This window comes from Myotis daubentonii, chromosome 4, assembly GCF_963259705.1.
Source record: "Myotis daubentonii chromosome 4, mMyoDau2.1, whole genome shotgun sequence".
NCBI classification, from domain to species: domain Eukaryota; kingdom Metazoa; phylum Chordata; class Mammalia; order Chiroptera; family Vespertilionidae; genus Myotis; species Myotis daubentonii.
In genome coordinates this window covers 51,540,746-51,557,002 of record NC_081843.1, presented here as the reverse complement: position 1 = coordinate 51,557,002, position 16,257 = coordinate 51,540,746, and the positions used below count along the sequence as shown (strand labels likewise).

General features: G+C 38.5%; 1 protein-coding gene across 1 annotated transcript in view; it reads right to left on the bottom strand.

Moving 5' to 3' along the window:
* The window catches only part of TMEM232 (transmembrane protein 232), a 161,233-nt gene that overhangs the window by 88,396 nt on the left and 56,580 nt on the right, over positions 1–16,257 (bottom strand). Inside the window, exon 11 of the mRNA XM_059693928.1 lies at positions 12,719–12,897. Within this exon, the coding sequence (XP_059549911.1) occupies positions 12,719–12,897 (179 nt within the window). The remainder of the gene's footprint in view (positions 1–12,718; positions 12,898–16,257) is intronic.

The window sequence follows — 16,257 nt, the reverse complement described above, 5'->3', positions numbered from 1 at the left end:
AATCTGCTATTAAATATCTCACCTTTCCTCTAGCCTCCATTAAGCATAAAATTTTTTGAACAGATATAACAAGAATTGTAGATGATAGAAGAGTATAATTAATTTAAAAACATACAAAACATGGGAGCACATAATATAGTTAGTAATGGGTTTACCAATGATATAGAGAAATTGACATATTTATTACAAAATTTTATTCATAAATCAATAGTTTCATATAAATTGCATATTTATTTTTAAAGTATAAATAGAAAATTTCTACTTAATTTCACAAAGACTCAAGTATACTCAACACTTAAAAAATAAATCCTGCCCATTATGCATTAGTTTACAGTTAAGGCTGTTTCACTCTATGTAGGAAATATTACTTTACATGACAAGATGTTCGGGGACCAAGGTATTAGGAAAGGAAAAAAGTAAAGGTTGTGCTATAAACAGTCATTTGCATTAACTGAAATAAGAGTGGATACATATTTGATTTGAGATCACAGCATATGGGGCACAAGCCTCCGCTGAATAGATTTTTTTTTTTTAGATAGTCTCCATTCATGTTGAGTAGTGAGGCATCACCTAAAGACTGACAGTTTTTATCCGGAATAAGAAAGCTTCTAGCTAGTTCATACTATAAAATGTATTGCCCAAAGAGGTATCACAGAGCAATAATATGGTGGTTCAATAGGTTTAGAAATTAGTAAGTTATTAAGAGAAAACTAAGGATGTTTAAGGATAAATAACTAACCTCTGTAGTTTTATTACTGTAATACTGTTGCCATGATAGTGCCACAAAAAGAAAAGATCTTGAGTTTATCATGCTCATGTTTTATTGTAAAATTAGACACACCTGTAAAGATAACTAATATAGAAAGTGTTCAGACTATTTCAGACAAGAAAATATAGTTTTAATAAATTCAGAATGTTTGCTCTCATACATCAAACCTATAGACAAAATGTGCTCATTCCTTTTTTTTTAATGTGCTCAGTCTTTTGAAATTGTTTTTCTTTGTCTTATTCATATGTGTGGTGTTTAATTGTTTAACTTATTCTATAGTACCATTATTAACTCCCTTAAGGTAGACTTTAAAATATGAAATAATTATGACTATTTTCCTCAGAGAAATTAAGCATAAAAGGAATGGAGTTTCGGCTACAAACCTTGCTCCTCTCCAAAAACATTGCTCCTCTCCAAAAAAAAAAACCTTGCTCTTCTCCCCCTCTTTCCCACACTCTCTCCTCACTCTCTTTCTCCCTTTCATCAAGTTCATCTATTTGCTTTAAAATAACCCCTCAATTGAAAATTGAAAACAATTCAGGAAGGAAGATTTGCAACATAAATGGCATCTGTGAGTGCTCTGGAAATTAATCCGTTATATACATCATTCTTTTTGAGATTGTTTTATCTTCCTTCTAAAGAACTCAGAAACTCAATGGCAACTTGAAACGGAACCCAATTTAGTCCTGTCATTAAACCAAGAGGGTTTTATTCCCCCTGGTCCTCTGTCAGATTTTAAATGGATGTGGTTTTATTCCCTTTCTCATCTAATACTGGAACATATCCATCTGCAGCAAGATCTCACTTTTAAATGATGTTCTTGTATTTCAAGAGACCTTTTAAAGGGGAAAGATAATAGCTCCACTCTAGACAAAGCTCATGGCGGGAAAGTGAGTCTATCTCCAAAGATTCAACAAATTCTTACGAAGCGTTGGGCCCAAATTCTTGGTGGCTAGAGGAGGAGGTGGGATTCAGGAGGGGGACATGAATTGCTCAGAGTCACATAGTATGTCACCTGTGCACTTTCTTTCTTCTCATAGCTATTGGGTACTTTCCCTCGAAGCAAGACCCAGACTCTGGTTGGAACAAGAATTCCTGTCCTATGCTCCTCTGAGATATAGCACCCTAGAGAATTAAAATGTTCAGCTGTTGCCATTGTCTGATGTAAATCTCTCTGTATTCACCTGTTTCCCTTGGGAGAGAGTGACTCACTGGACCATGGCTGAAAACCCCACATAGTCCAAACCTTGGTGATCTGTTTGGTTTATTCTCTCAATGGACCTCTTCTCTGTAGCCACACACACACTCTCTGTCCATTCCTTATACTGTTTATAGTTCCTCCCATCACAAGGTCTGTGCATTTATGTATTTCCCACATTCAATTGTCCTAGACCACCCTACCAGCCACTGTTCACCCACCTAATCCTCTCTCATTTTTAGGTCTTATTTTAAATGTCCCCAAGGCAACCACCACCAACCACTGACTTCTCAGACTATCAGAAATATAGCTACCTGTACCATTTATTCATCACACTGATCACATTTGTGATTATTTAATTGAGAGTCTCTCCCACTTCTCCATAAACGTCATGAAAATGGGAACGGAGCTAGTCATTGTCTTCATTGCCATAGAAGTAGTCATGTGTTGACGAATTAGTCAATGTGGCCTTCAGGCTCTGGGGTGGAGGAGAAAAAGCAGGCTTGTTTAATCCCACAGGGTCCCACAGGACCCCATTCAGCTCCTGGATTTTGTAGCTGGCATCAAAGAAAGCAGGTCTCTAATACCCTCACTTCACTTACAAGCTAATCTTCAAAGCTTTCTCCTTAGGCCTCCTTATGTTCCAGAACAGCTTCTCACCTCTGAGAGTCTCCTTCTCTGATTTCATTTCTCCTGCATATAACACTGCCTCCAAATAGTTTTGCTTTTCTCCATCCCCAACCATGGTTGGAGCTCCATCCTTCTTAGCTGAAGATGTGCCTTGTCCATGTTCTGGTTCCCCCCAAATGCAGCTCTATGGATACTCCAGCCTGATTCATAGCCTTTCAGTTTCTCAAGTCCTTTGCTCCCTCAACCCCCAGAGTTCTGCATATGCTTTTCCACTGCCAGGAGTATTCTTCTTCCTACTCTGTTCATTTGGTTAATTCAGACTCATACTTAACACAACAATGCAAATAAGAACCCTTCCCTGACTCTTAGCTTCTGTTAACACCATAAACAGGGCATTTATAAAAAAAAATATTTGGAGCAGTTTACAAGGTTGTATTTGTGAGATTATTCGTGTCTATCTGTTCTAGACTTTAAACTCCAAAAAGGCTGTCCTTTTGTTGTTGTTTTTGTTCATTAGTACAACCTCCATGCCTGGCATGGAGTGTGTGCTTAAAATATTGGTTGAATGAATAAGGGTAGAAATTCTTCAAATCAGATACATCCACCTTGAGCCTCTGCCCTTTACTACTCTAAGAAAATGCGTTGAAAAGCATGGAGAGTCTCTTATATTACCTTCTCTAAATGTCTCCTACAGTAGGGAGGGCAGATACAGATGCCCTCAATTACTAACAGTGAGAGATGAACAAGTACTCACTTGCTCTGCTCCTCAGTCTCTACCTTTCCAAATGATTCCTAGAATAACTGCCTCAAAGGGTATGTTTATTTATTCATCCAACCATCCACTCATTCATTTATTCAGTAAATGGTATTTCTCAAGGTGAGCTCCTAGGACCAACTGCATGGAAACCACCTGGCTACTTATTAATGATGTAGCTTTCTAGCTCCTATGAGAAGATTATAAAACTAAAATCTCTTTACATGCAATTTTCATTTTAACAAGTATTATTAGTGATTCTTATGCACCTTTAAGTTGAGAGCCAATGGGTGTCGTGGGTTGTGATGATTGAACAAGATGCTCTATATAAAGCATATGAAAGCCATTTTATAGCACAGAGCCTGGCTCACGGTTGGTGCCACACACCAGTCCATCTTTCCATCTACTTAACCATCTGTCTCCCTAACCATCTAGCTTCCTCCATCTTTTCTAATATAGTACTTTCATTTCTCCATCTGATTCCATCCTATTCTTCTCTTCTATTTGCTTTTCCCATTTATCTTAAACTAGAGGCTCAATGCACTAAATTCGTGCAAGGGGCTTGACCCTCGAAGCCACGACTCTCACAGCCCCGGCTTCATCCGGAAGGACATCTAGAAGGTTGTTTGGCTGTCTGGTCTAATTAGCATATTACCCTTTTACTATTATAGATATCTTACTCTGCCCAAAACTAACAGGAGGTCCATCACTGAACTAAGTGATGAGAGAAATATAGAAGACAAAGACCTGGTTCTCAGGGAGCTTCTAGCAAAGAGAGGAGATATGGAACTCCACAGCTGTATACAGATGTGTGGGCACATCCTGGCCCATGAGCTTTGACCGGTGCAAATTGCCCCTCCTCTGCTCTTTTCCCCTATCCCTAGTTCCAAGCTCCCCCAAATGACTCTAGCTCTGGTTCTCAAACTTCTCCCTCCTGTGCTTCTTTGTCACTTGGAGATAGACATAGTCACTCATTCACCACATCCCACCTGGGCATTCAGAACTTCCTCCTCAGGGTAATCACAAGATAAGATTAATTATGCTAATCAGCCTCTGCAGGCAGACACAATTAACCAGAGCATGAGATAGCTCCAGAAACCTGTATAGGAGCTGCCTACCTGCTGGGTTTAATTTCACCATCCAGCACAGTAACTAGAAGGGAGAGGTGGGTGGTGCGGTGAGAGGAGTTTGCTCTTTTCAACTAAGGAGCACATTGCTCCATCTTCCAATGGAAGTTGCAAGAAGTTTTCCATGGACTGTCTAGCCATTTAATTTCCCCTCTTCGGACCTGCCACTGGACACCTTCTTGGAGTTAAGTACCAGTACTGTAGCCATTTTTTTCTTGATGGTGATACAAAATGAGGTACTTGTATTTTGATACATTTTAAAATCCTTTTCACTCCCCTATCTACTCTTAAGCACCTTTAATATTTTAAATATATATGTTTCTTATTCAAATATAAGAGAAGTTGGCCTGGCTGGTGTGGCTCAGTTGGTTGGGAATCATCCCATGCACCTAAAGGTTGATGATTCAATTCCCTGCCAGGGCACATGCCCCTGTTGTGGGTTCAGTCCCTGGTTGGGGGTGTGCAGGAGGCAGCTGATCGATGTTTCACTTCCACCTCTCTCTCTCTCTCTCTCTCTCTCTCTCTCTCTCTCTCTCTCTCTCTCTCTCTCTCTCTCTTTCTCCCTTTCGTGCTAAAAATCAGTAAAATATCGTGTGTGTGTTTTTAAGTAAGGGAAGTTGCAAAAACTTTAGATCAAGCATCCCTAACATGAGTTTCAGGAAGTGCTAGTTCTGCAAGTTGCCTTGGGATAAAAGTTTACAGTTCAAGTTTGGGAAGCCCGAATTTCTTTATCCCCTCTTGAAGAGCCATGATCAACATTAGCATATTAAAACTCTTAAATTCCTGTAACAAAGAAAACATGTTTAACTATAGTTAAATGAAGATTTTCCAAATTTATTTTATCATATATTTTAGTTTTTCTCTCAAAGGTGACCTAAGATAAGGCCTTGAGTACAGTTAGTTTGTTGAGAGACAATTTCAGAAAACAAAAGTGAGGGAAAAGTGAGGCAAGTTAGGAAAGAAAGACAATAAAGAGGTATTAATGAACTCATTACCGCTATAAACAATCGGGATTTAGTTTTGCTAAGAACTCTCTAAAGAAACATGTAGAATGCCTACAGAGTTGCCGTGCTTGAGGATAGAAAAGATTCAGCATTCATCCACTGACTCAATCCCTTATTGTTTGGGAGTTGCTCTAAGGGACTTTAACCTTTGTGTACTATTGAGTTCATCAGTTGATAAGCCTTCTCCAGCTTTGGAAAAGCAGACTGGAGAGATTCCATGACTCAATATGGGATATTGGCAATGGAATATGGAGCTATCTACCACCATGATGCTGAAGTCACGAGGATGAAAGAGGTGTGGCATGGTGGTCACAAGCACCTGCTAGATTACATATTCTTTTAAAAATTAGAATTCTAAGTTATTGATATCTAAAATACCTGTATTCCATGTACATCATTTAGGAAATGCTGCTCTGTTTGAAACTGTAGTGTCATCTATATCTAGTTCTCCCTCCCACCACTCACCCCACCCCCAGCCCCACCTGGAACATAAAAGTCAACAGTGCTGGTCAATAGACTAAGAGTAAAGTTACGTATGTCATTTCCAAGCTGAGGCAGTAACAGTCTCTGCCAAACTCTTCATCTCTCTCTTCCCCTGCAGTGGCAACTCTAAATGTACCTATTGAAATGGCCCCAAAAAGGAAGCAGACAGGATCCCTGAGTGACACTGGAAGAAACGACCCCAGTGAGCTGATTGACCTGCAATGGATTTGGGGTGAACAATAAATCAGTTTTTATGTGTTGATCCTTTAGAATTTAAGGCTTTGTTTATTACAGCCAAACCCAGCCTATTCTCAACAACAGAACAGCCTTAGAGAAGCAAAAGTCATTGTAAATCTAGGGTATCCCTTACACGGATATCTGATATGGGCAGCTGGCAGCAGAAAACCAGGAGAGGACACAGAAAGGCTGAATTGTTGATTGTGTTTTGTACTATAACTAATAGAGAATCATAAATACAAGTGAAGAAAGGATCAAACCAGTGGCCCAACCACTACATGGAAATGTCCTATTTCTGCAGAATGAGATGGTCAAGAGGGAGGTGTACCATTTGGTGAGGGCAGATATAAACAAGCTCACCCTGAAAAGTCAGCGTCATCTGGTGCTGTGCTTCTCTGCCCTGCTCTTGACTCTATGTGGGCCCATTGATCTATAAAATATATACTTGTTGGCAGATAGATGTGAATGATTGAAGCAAGTCTCCTACCCATAGTTATTGTAATTTGTTTCCAGTACATTTTCCTATGAAAACTAGCTCTGAAACCTTGGCTCTGAAAACCTTGTTCAAATATTTTTCTGCTCCCTCTTTGGGAAATCTAATTGCACATATATCTGACTGAATTCATCCCATAGCTCATTAATGCTCTGTTAATATTTTAAAATTTTCATACTTTAATTTTTAATGGTTTCTGTTGCTATGTCTTGAAGTCCATTAATCACTTCTTCTGTCACATCTAATCTGTTAATCCCATCTATGTTTTTTAAACTGTCTACCTAAATTTTGAATATTTTGAATATAGTTATAACTATTTTAATCTCCTTGTATGGTAACTGCAATATCTGTGTCCATTCTGGGTCAATTCTGATTAATCAATTATTCTCTTCAGTATCAGCCATATTGTCCTGCCTATTAATTTTCAGTTGGATGCTAGGCATTGTGAATTATGGCTTGTTGGGCGTTGAATGTCTCTGTATTTCTATAGATATTCTTGAGCTTTGCTATGAGAGACAGTTCAATTCCTTGAGAGAAGGTTTCAGCTTTTCAGATCTTGCTTTTATTATTTGTTAGGCAGAACGAGGCAATTCTCAGTCTTAGGTTAATTACTCCCAGTTATGAGGCAAGATCCTCCTGTGTACTCACACCAATGCCTCATAAATCAGAGGTTCTCTTATTTGGCTGGTGTGAACAGGCACTATTCCCAGCCCCATGTGAGCAAGAAGCACTGATACCTCTAATCTTTTGGGTGATTCCTTCCCTCACACCAGCTAGTTTCCTCACATGTGGGGGCTACTCAGCCAAATATTCAATAGGTACCCTCTTTAGGTCTTGCTATGTGAGCAATAAATACCCCTTACCTGCTTAAGTCACTGCTTTTCCTTGTTTTTGTGGCTGTAGCTGAGCATAATCTTGACTCATATCCTTCTGTTCCCTTCCTTCATAGGTAACAACTTTGGTCAGTACCATCCCCCAAACATCAAAAGCAGAAACAAGTCAGTTCTGCTTGGAGGACCCCCACATCCTAGCTCCCATTAGGTTTGATAGAACTGATGTGAAAACAGAAGCTCAGAAGTGGGAATTTTTATTTAAAGCAAGGTAATGAATTATTAGAAAAACTACATTATGGCATATTATTTATGTGTCAGACCCTGGGCTAAGTGCTTTACATAAATTATCTCATTGAATTGTCAAAACTGCACTATGATGTAGGTACTTTTCTATTTATTTATGACAGGTTCCTGGATCATTAGAACTGATTTAGATACTGTGGACATCACCATGAATCACACAAGCTACTTTTTAATCCATGAAATTACATTCTGGCAAGAGAGAAAGACAACAGAATAAATAAATAAAATAAAAATACAAGGCTATGAACAGATCTCTGAAGATCACTAAAACGTGTGATAAAGATAGAACGTGTTGCTTTAGATCAGGTTACTGTGGAAGGTGTCTCTGATGTGCCATTCAGGGCGAAATCTGAATGACAAGAGACAACCATGTGAAAATCAGGACATTCCAGTCAGAGGTCACGGCTAGGACAAAGGTCTTAAGTTGACTATAAGCATGGTGGGTTCAAAGAATAGGAAAAAAAGCCAGTGTGGCTAGGGAGTGGAGAATGAGAGGAGACAAGGCTGAAGGTATTAGTAGGAGCTGAGTAAACCAAGATCAGGAATTTTTATTCCATTCCAAGTTCAATGCTAGAGCATTAGAGGGATGTAAGCAAGGTAGTGCTATAATTTGATTTATATTTTACAGAATCCATCTTGCTGCTCTTCAGTGAATAGATATAATAAGCAAGAATGGAAGTAAGAAAATGAATTAGGAAGCTTCGCAGCTGTCCAGAGGATGAAAAGACTCAGCTGGGATATGATGATAGTGAAGATGGAGGGATGGAGATGAAATTGGAGCTGGGATTTTTAGAGCTTGTTCATGGGTTGACTATGAGCTATGAGAGAGGAGAATCAAGAATTGCTCTTGGGGATTTGGCTAAGGAATTATCACCCCATTTTATACATGAAAAGACAGAGAAAGACTATCTATGAGAGAGATGCACACCTTACCAATGGTTAGAAAATGAACTTATAATGTATTTATTTATTCATTCAACCAATATTTGTGAGATACAACAGAAATCACAGTTGTAGAGGAGAAAGAGTATATAAATAATCACACACACATGTACAGACACACAGAGAATATTTTACTTCCTTATTAAAGTGCTTAAAAGAATCTGAAATTTAAACTCAGTTTTTATAACCCAAAGCTCATACTATACCTCATGTTACAGTTGCCTGAATTTACTAGGGTTTGAAAGAAGAAACCCAGGAGTCAGGACTGTGTAGACCCTCCCTGCCACCCCACTTAGCCCACCCTGTTCTGTGCTTGGGTTCTTGTCATCACACGCAAGTAACTCAATTTTTTTCTTTTAATCTTTCTCCTCACATCCTCCATTGGTGATTATTGAAAGCGTCTTGGCAAACACTTACTGAATACCTACTAAGTGTCAGGTACTGGGATGGTCACTAGAAAATAAAAAATGAGTAAGAGCCCAGCCAGTGTTGCTCAGTGGTTGAACATTGACCTATGAACCAGGAGGTCATGGTTCAATTCCAGTCAAGGGCACATGCCCGGGTTGTGGGCTCGATCCCCAGTAGGGGGTATACAGGAGGCAGCCAATCAATTACTCTATATCTATAAAGGGAATAATAGAGTTCATAGAATTATGCCCACTTTACAGCTAAGGGAATGAAGGCACATAAAATTTGAGTGATGAATCTGCTGTGCAATTCTCACAACACATGGAGTGGGGTGAGGAGAAAGAATGTAACCTTGAATCTGGGAAAGCCTGGGCTTTTCTATTAATTAGCATTCCCTTAGGGCATAAGGTAACTAGGAAAATTAAAAATATAAAAAGAACAACTCTGCCAACTAAATACTGAAGTAATTAGATAGAAGTCAATATTAACCAGCTTTTGTGATTGCAGGGACCCAAAGGCAAGGATTCAGAAAACTCTGCCACTTAGCAATTTTGTAGACTTGTGGCCTACAAGCAAGGATATGACATAGGAATTAATTCTTTGCCAGTTGACTAGTTAGTTGCTCGATATTTCTCCAACAGGTTTAGACCCATCCCAGCCAAAACCACATAGATGTTGCAGACAATCACTAGTTAAATGCTCAGTCTGCTCATTGTTTCAGGGAACAGAGCCCCCTGCCCTGCACACACACACACAATCAGTAAAGGGTGTTTTTCCTACTTTTGACCTTGGCTACCCAAAGCACCAAGCCAAGAACTGATCACCACTCTCAATGTAGCTGACATTAAATTCATTTCTGCAACTGGATAGAGTAATGGAGCTCAAGGGCAGTTCTTCAGGGAGTAGGTGGAGCCCTCCAGCCAGAACAGGCCCATGAATCTTCTTCCTGTTCCACAACCTTAAGCAGTCCCTCACCCAGTAATGTTGGCTCTACCTCTGTGCCCCATTCCTTGCCCAGCCACCAGTGTTCATTTCCATCTTCAACTTCCTGAGCTGCAACAGCTTTACTTGGATCTAGCTTCTAAAAAATATTTGCTATGTCTGATTAACTGACTTATGAGTATCAAATGTAGTTATCTATAGATATTTACTAAAATTTTGAAGAAGAAAAGACTACCTTATACCAAATTATTAGCCCTGGAAATATCCATATAAATAGAATCCTAATTGTGGAAATGACAAATTTGAGTTGGTTTATTTACTTACAGAATAATCCATTTGAGATGTGAAGTGGCATATAAAAATAGATTTTAAAAAAGCAGGAAATAATATAAATAATTGAAAATGTCATAAAAACAGAAAAACAGGCAAAAAGAAAACAGTAAGACTTAGTGAAATGAATACATAGCGTTCTCTATTTCTGTTAGAAAATGGTCAAAACTTTGAATCATTTTTTTTAAGCTCCAGCAAATCGCTTATACAAAATCAGTAATAAGGTTTGAAGAGTACATGAAACTGAGGAGGATTTATTTCCTAAATCCTAAAAAGGTGATATTGGGTGATATCATGGTCATCTCTGTAATAGGTACAATAACTGTCTTTATTTCTATTTCTTTCTGTGCTCCTCAATTCAAAACCAAGGGACAAGCTGAAGCACAGCTGCATAAAGGAAAGTCCATGAAATCCAAAACAATGTAGTTCAAGTAGATAGCTCTCTGATTATCTTTTTCCATGAAAAAAAAATATTTTAAAATCTAGAGGGGAAAAAATGGATAGTCTTTTTTCAGAGCACAGCTAGAGCACTGCTCAGCACTCCTGCTCTGAGTAGATTTGAGGCCATATATTCCTCTAAATTCTTCCCAACTACACTAGGGCAGGTCCTCTCAAACCCTGCCCACTGTACTAACTGTAGGGAACCTAGTCCAAGTTCCTGCCTAGGGCTGGAACTCCTAGGATGCTGGACCTTAGACAGAGAAGCCATGAGAGGCTGTGGGTATATAAAAATGAGTCTTTATTGCAGAGGCCATATAGTCGTCAGACAAAACAACTCCTTCACAGCAAGTCCTGTCCAGGCAGGTGGCCAGATACCGGCTGGTTAACATGTACATCTTTCACACAAAGCGGCATTAGTCTCTGTACCCACAGCTATTATCTGAGCAGCCGCATGCTGCCCCCTAGACTCACCACCTCACATCATAGTGGCACCTAAGCTCTCTGCCTTAGCAGCTTCTCTAGCCTTTTTGGCTCAGCAGCTTCTCCTGTCTCTCATGCCCAGCACACTGGCTGCTCTCTGTAGCCTCACATAGTAACTACCTCCGAGCTTCTCTCCTAGCTCCAGCTCTCCAGCTTCATCTGAGCTCTCTTCTCCTCCCTTTGGCTGGTCAATGACAGGTATTATACTCCTTAGACAAAGAAGGCCACATGCCAATAGTAACATCATTCATTTTGGCTACAGAAGAGATTGCTGTACACCTGCACATAGTCCTTGGATCTGTGTATGGTATCTTAGCCTTGAACATTCTGATTATGAGTCCCAGGCTTAGAGTGGCCTTGACCATTTGGTGCACTCTAAACAGGGTCCCCAGTCGTCCATATACCAAATCAGACTTATGATTAAAAATCAGAGTTGAATATTTTGTTTTCTGCTAAGAATCTAGAATGTAGCTACTCTGTATAGCCAACAACCCATCCATATGCTTTGATGATCAATAGGCAGAGTGGATTCCTTATTTGTTCTTCTCATTCAATATTAATTCATACCCATAATTATTATTAGAAAACAGAGCATTAAGAGCATTAGATTAATTGCATCTGTGAAAGCTAGAAAGAACCAGAAATATTTAGTGACATTGGGGAGAAAAGTGTGTGTAAAGATAATAAACAAATTACCCTGGCTCAAAATAAGACACAGAGAAGAAAAATATTGTTAGGCATAGTTTTGAAATATAGGCTACCATATGAATAAAGCATCACTAGAAAATAATATTTGTATTTTATGAAAAATAGATATCTCATTTCATAATGATTTTCTTTGATGTCATTCAAATAGAACTAGAAAAAAACAAGAACTTGTACAATACATTTTTAACTTTAAAGAAAATTAACTTATTGTTAGTGAGTCCAGATTTGCAATTTATATTGTCTAATGCTGGAAAGAAAAAATACATACATATAAATAAGAAAATTAAATAATTTATTATCCAAATGGAGACTCCTTTGAGAGTGAATTAATTCACTACTAATAAGGAAGCTGGAAAATTAGGCACAGACCCTGGTTAACCTTCGCAATTGGAATGCATGGTAAATGTTTCTCAAAGGCACAAGCCCAAAGTAACACAATTACTCTTCCTAAAAATCAACTCCTCTCTTCAAGCTATTTAATCAGAAGATTGCCTACCCTCTTATCTTTAACTAAAAATAGTTCAGCATTAAAATTTAAAAATCATGTTCTCAGCTGTGTCACTGATGCTCACTGAATGTGGACATTCCTTTCTCCTTAGATAGAAATACCCATTTACTCCCCAGTGTTTATCTTACCTCAGCTATATTTAGTGCATTATGGATCCGCTCATCTTTTTCATGATTCTTTGTTTTCTGTAATGTTTGCCATATAACGTTTCTAAGTCCATCCTGTTCCTCATCTCCTCGAAGTTCCCATGACATTTTCACCAGGTTGTACACTAAGTCGTAGTATCCAATCCATATGACTTCATCACCTGTTTAAAAAGAAATATTCTGCCCTAGCCAGTTTGGCTCAGTGGATAGAGCATTGGCCAGCAGATTGAAGGGTCCCAGGTTCAATTCTGATCGTTGACGCATACCTCAGTTGCAGGCTTCTCTCTGGCCCAGGCCTGGTAGGGGCTCATGCAGGAGGCAACCAATCGATGTGTTTCTCTCACATCAATATTTCTCTCTGTCTTTCCTCTCTTTTCTACTCTCTCTCAAAATCAATGGAAAAATATCCTTGGGTGAAGATTTAAAAAAAAAGAAATATTCCTTGAGAAGATAATCATTTTATTCATAATACTAATATAGAAAAAGAATGAACTGATTTTATGAGCTTTGCAGTCTTCACTGCTTTTACTTCTTTAATTTTAAAAGATCGCATATTCTTTTAAAATTGCTAACCATATGAAAAAAATGAACTGCACCTAATACCAAACCTCATAAATTTCAGAGTTAAACAGGTAAATTTGAAAGTAGGTACTAAAAAAATCTTTGGAATTCATTTGTTCAAGGCAATATGAATACTTAGACCGCCATGGTGAATTTTTATAATAAATCAGAAAACAGGAGAAAAATCATTGGCTGTTATAAGAATGACCAAAATCTATGAAACATAGCATTTGAACCAAGAAGAAAACTTTGAAAACAATGTCAGAAGCAAACGAAAATTTCTGATCTAATTATAGGCTGTACGATTTTTTTTCCTAATAACAGATACATAAGTCTACTGAAATAATGGAAAGAAAGTAATGAATCCAGGAGAGAAAATAAAGTCTAAGACATTTCTAAAACTTATATACCAATTAGCAATTTATATAAATTATGCAGTTCTACTTTTAAAATATGCATTCTCTTACAGAAAAAAACAAGTTTCACTTTACTCTTTACTTTGATGATATATTGCTATGCAATACTATTCAGGAAAAGATAATTCTAATTTAGGTAGTAAAGGGATAAATAAATTTGGAGAATGAAATAATAGAGTCTTAAAGGGAATATGAACTTAATTAGCCATGATAATAGTACAACTGAAGCAGGTAGGAAAGCAAGAGGAAGAAAAGGTTCAGAAATGGAGATGAAGGAGTTTTTAAGCCAAATAAATTCTGTATTGTACTTTCACCCCAAATTCTGGTGATAGTCCATGTGATATTGGAGCTCATCGCTGCCCTTTTTGAAAAGTCACAACCTGAAAAGTCACAATCCTCAACTTTTCCTAATTCAATCTAGAATTTTATAATCCAGGCTAATAATCATCACCACTATTATTATAACTAGAATACTTGGGCATACCTACTAGATGCCCTTATTCTAGTCCTCATTACAATCCTGCCATGTAGACCATATTATACTTAGGATAATAGAAGAGAACATGCGAGCTTCAAGTTGGTTGAAAGTTTCTAGCATCATGCAGCTGATGCATGATGGAGCCAGGTGAAGGCTGGTCTGATTGTGTCCCGTTGAAGCACAGCCTCTCCAGTTCAAATAAGTAATTTTCTTTCCAATCCCCACCTTCTACTCCGCTCATAGGAAAGAAAGACACTAGAAGGTAGAAGGAAGAAGTGGAAGAGAAAGTACTAGTATGTACACATTTTGGAAATAAAAGAAAACATATGTCCAGCCTCCCAACTTAAGACACTTTCTACTCTTTCTGTTGTCTCTTATACTATAGGAGAGAAAGTATAAGCTGCAAATATGAGGCTATAATTAAGTGGCCAAATCTCTTTTATTTTTTAATTTATTAGGATGACACTGGTTAATAAAATTATATAGGTTACAAGTATAAAATGCTATATAATTCATCAACTGTATACTGTATATTTGTGAAATTAAACTAAAAAAACAGACTTATAGATACAGTAAACAGGTTGACAGTTGTCAGAGGGGAGGGAGATTGGAGGGCTGGGTGAAAAAGGTGAAGGGATTAAGCAAAAACAACAACAACAACAATAAACTCATAGACAACAATATGGTGATTATCAGAGGGAAAGGGGTTTGGGGGAGGTAAAAGAGGATAAAGGGAGAACAAATGGTGATGGAAGGAGACTTGACTTTGGGTGGTGGTCAATATTTTTAAAATATAATTTTCACTCATAAAAACTTTATTAGTTAAAACTAGTACACTGCTATATTTGAAGTTATTTAGAGAGAATGATGTCAGCAAATAGGTGGGATAGAAAGTTCCCCATCCTCATCCTCTCACAGAAATATAATTTGGCAGTCACCCATGAACAAATATGCCTTTTGGGGAAACCTTGGGATCCAGGTAGGAGGTTGGGAAACCCCAATGGAAACCAAGCCTGAGAAGGGCCACTTTGATAAGGCATGTCTGGACCCAGGTGTCAGGCCTGACACCAGTGATGTAGTCCAGCTGTGGACCTGGAAGTACCCCTGACTCCTGTGAACTCAGCTCCAACCCTGCTTGTCCAGTCCTGCCACTAACCCTATCCACCAAAGGACCCAGGAGCACCCATGCCTGTTGGTGCTCTTGGTATATGGACACTGACTGTGGACACTGAAGCAGCTCTGTGACCTGGCCCAGCCTCACTCTTCCATAATCCAGAGGCAGCTCTGTACACCCAAGAACCCACCCATAAAGAACCTACCCTTGGATCTGGCAGGAGGCAGCTCAGGAACCTAGTGGGACCCAAATCCATTTGCACTCCTGGTAACAGGCATGAGATCTGCAGACCCAGAAGCGGTCCCATAATCAGGCACCAGCCCAGTTCAACCACAGTCCTGGAGGTGGTCCCATGTTCTCAGGGACCCAGCAAAGACCAAGCTCATCATGCGCACTGACTCCCAGCAGAGAGGTTGATATAAGCAGCGAGAAGGTAGAGGAATATAAAGAGGATCTCAAATTGAGCTGAAGTGGAGAGTTCATATTAGAAATGGGTAAGGTAAAACAACTAAAAATAAAGGGAATCAGATTAAATGGTAGATGTTTGAGCAAAAGAGCAATGTTATATTTGTTCAAAGAAATGTTATATCTATTCAAGCAATAAACAGAGTTTTATGGGCTATTCCAGCTCTTTACTGTGATGAGCAGCAGAAGATTGGAGATTAGAGGAGAAACGTAAGACATTGTGGAGAAGATCTGAGAAGACTTCTTAGGGAAAAGGAAGGAAAGAAGTGTAAAGAAAAAATACATTTTTAAGCTCAGAAAATTGAAATAATAATGAAATCACTTGCATAAATTATGCAGAAGAGCCTAACTGGGAAGAAAGAAGACAAATATTATTTGGAAACTGTGACATGGTAGAGTGTGAGGGAAATCTAATTTTTAGTGTCATGTAGCTTGTCATAAAATTATAGCTAATTTTCTGCCAAAACCGGTTTGGCTCGGTGGATAG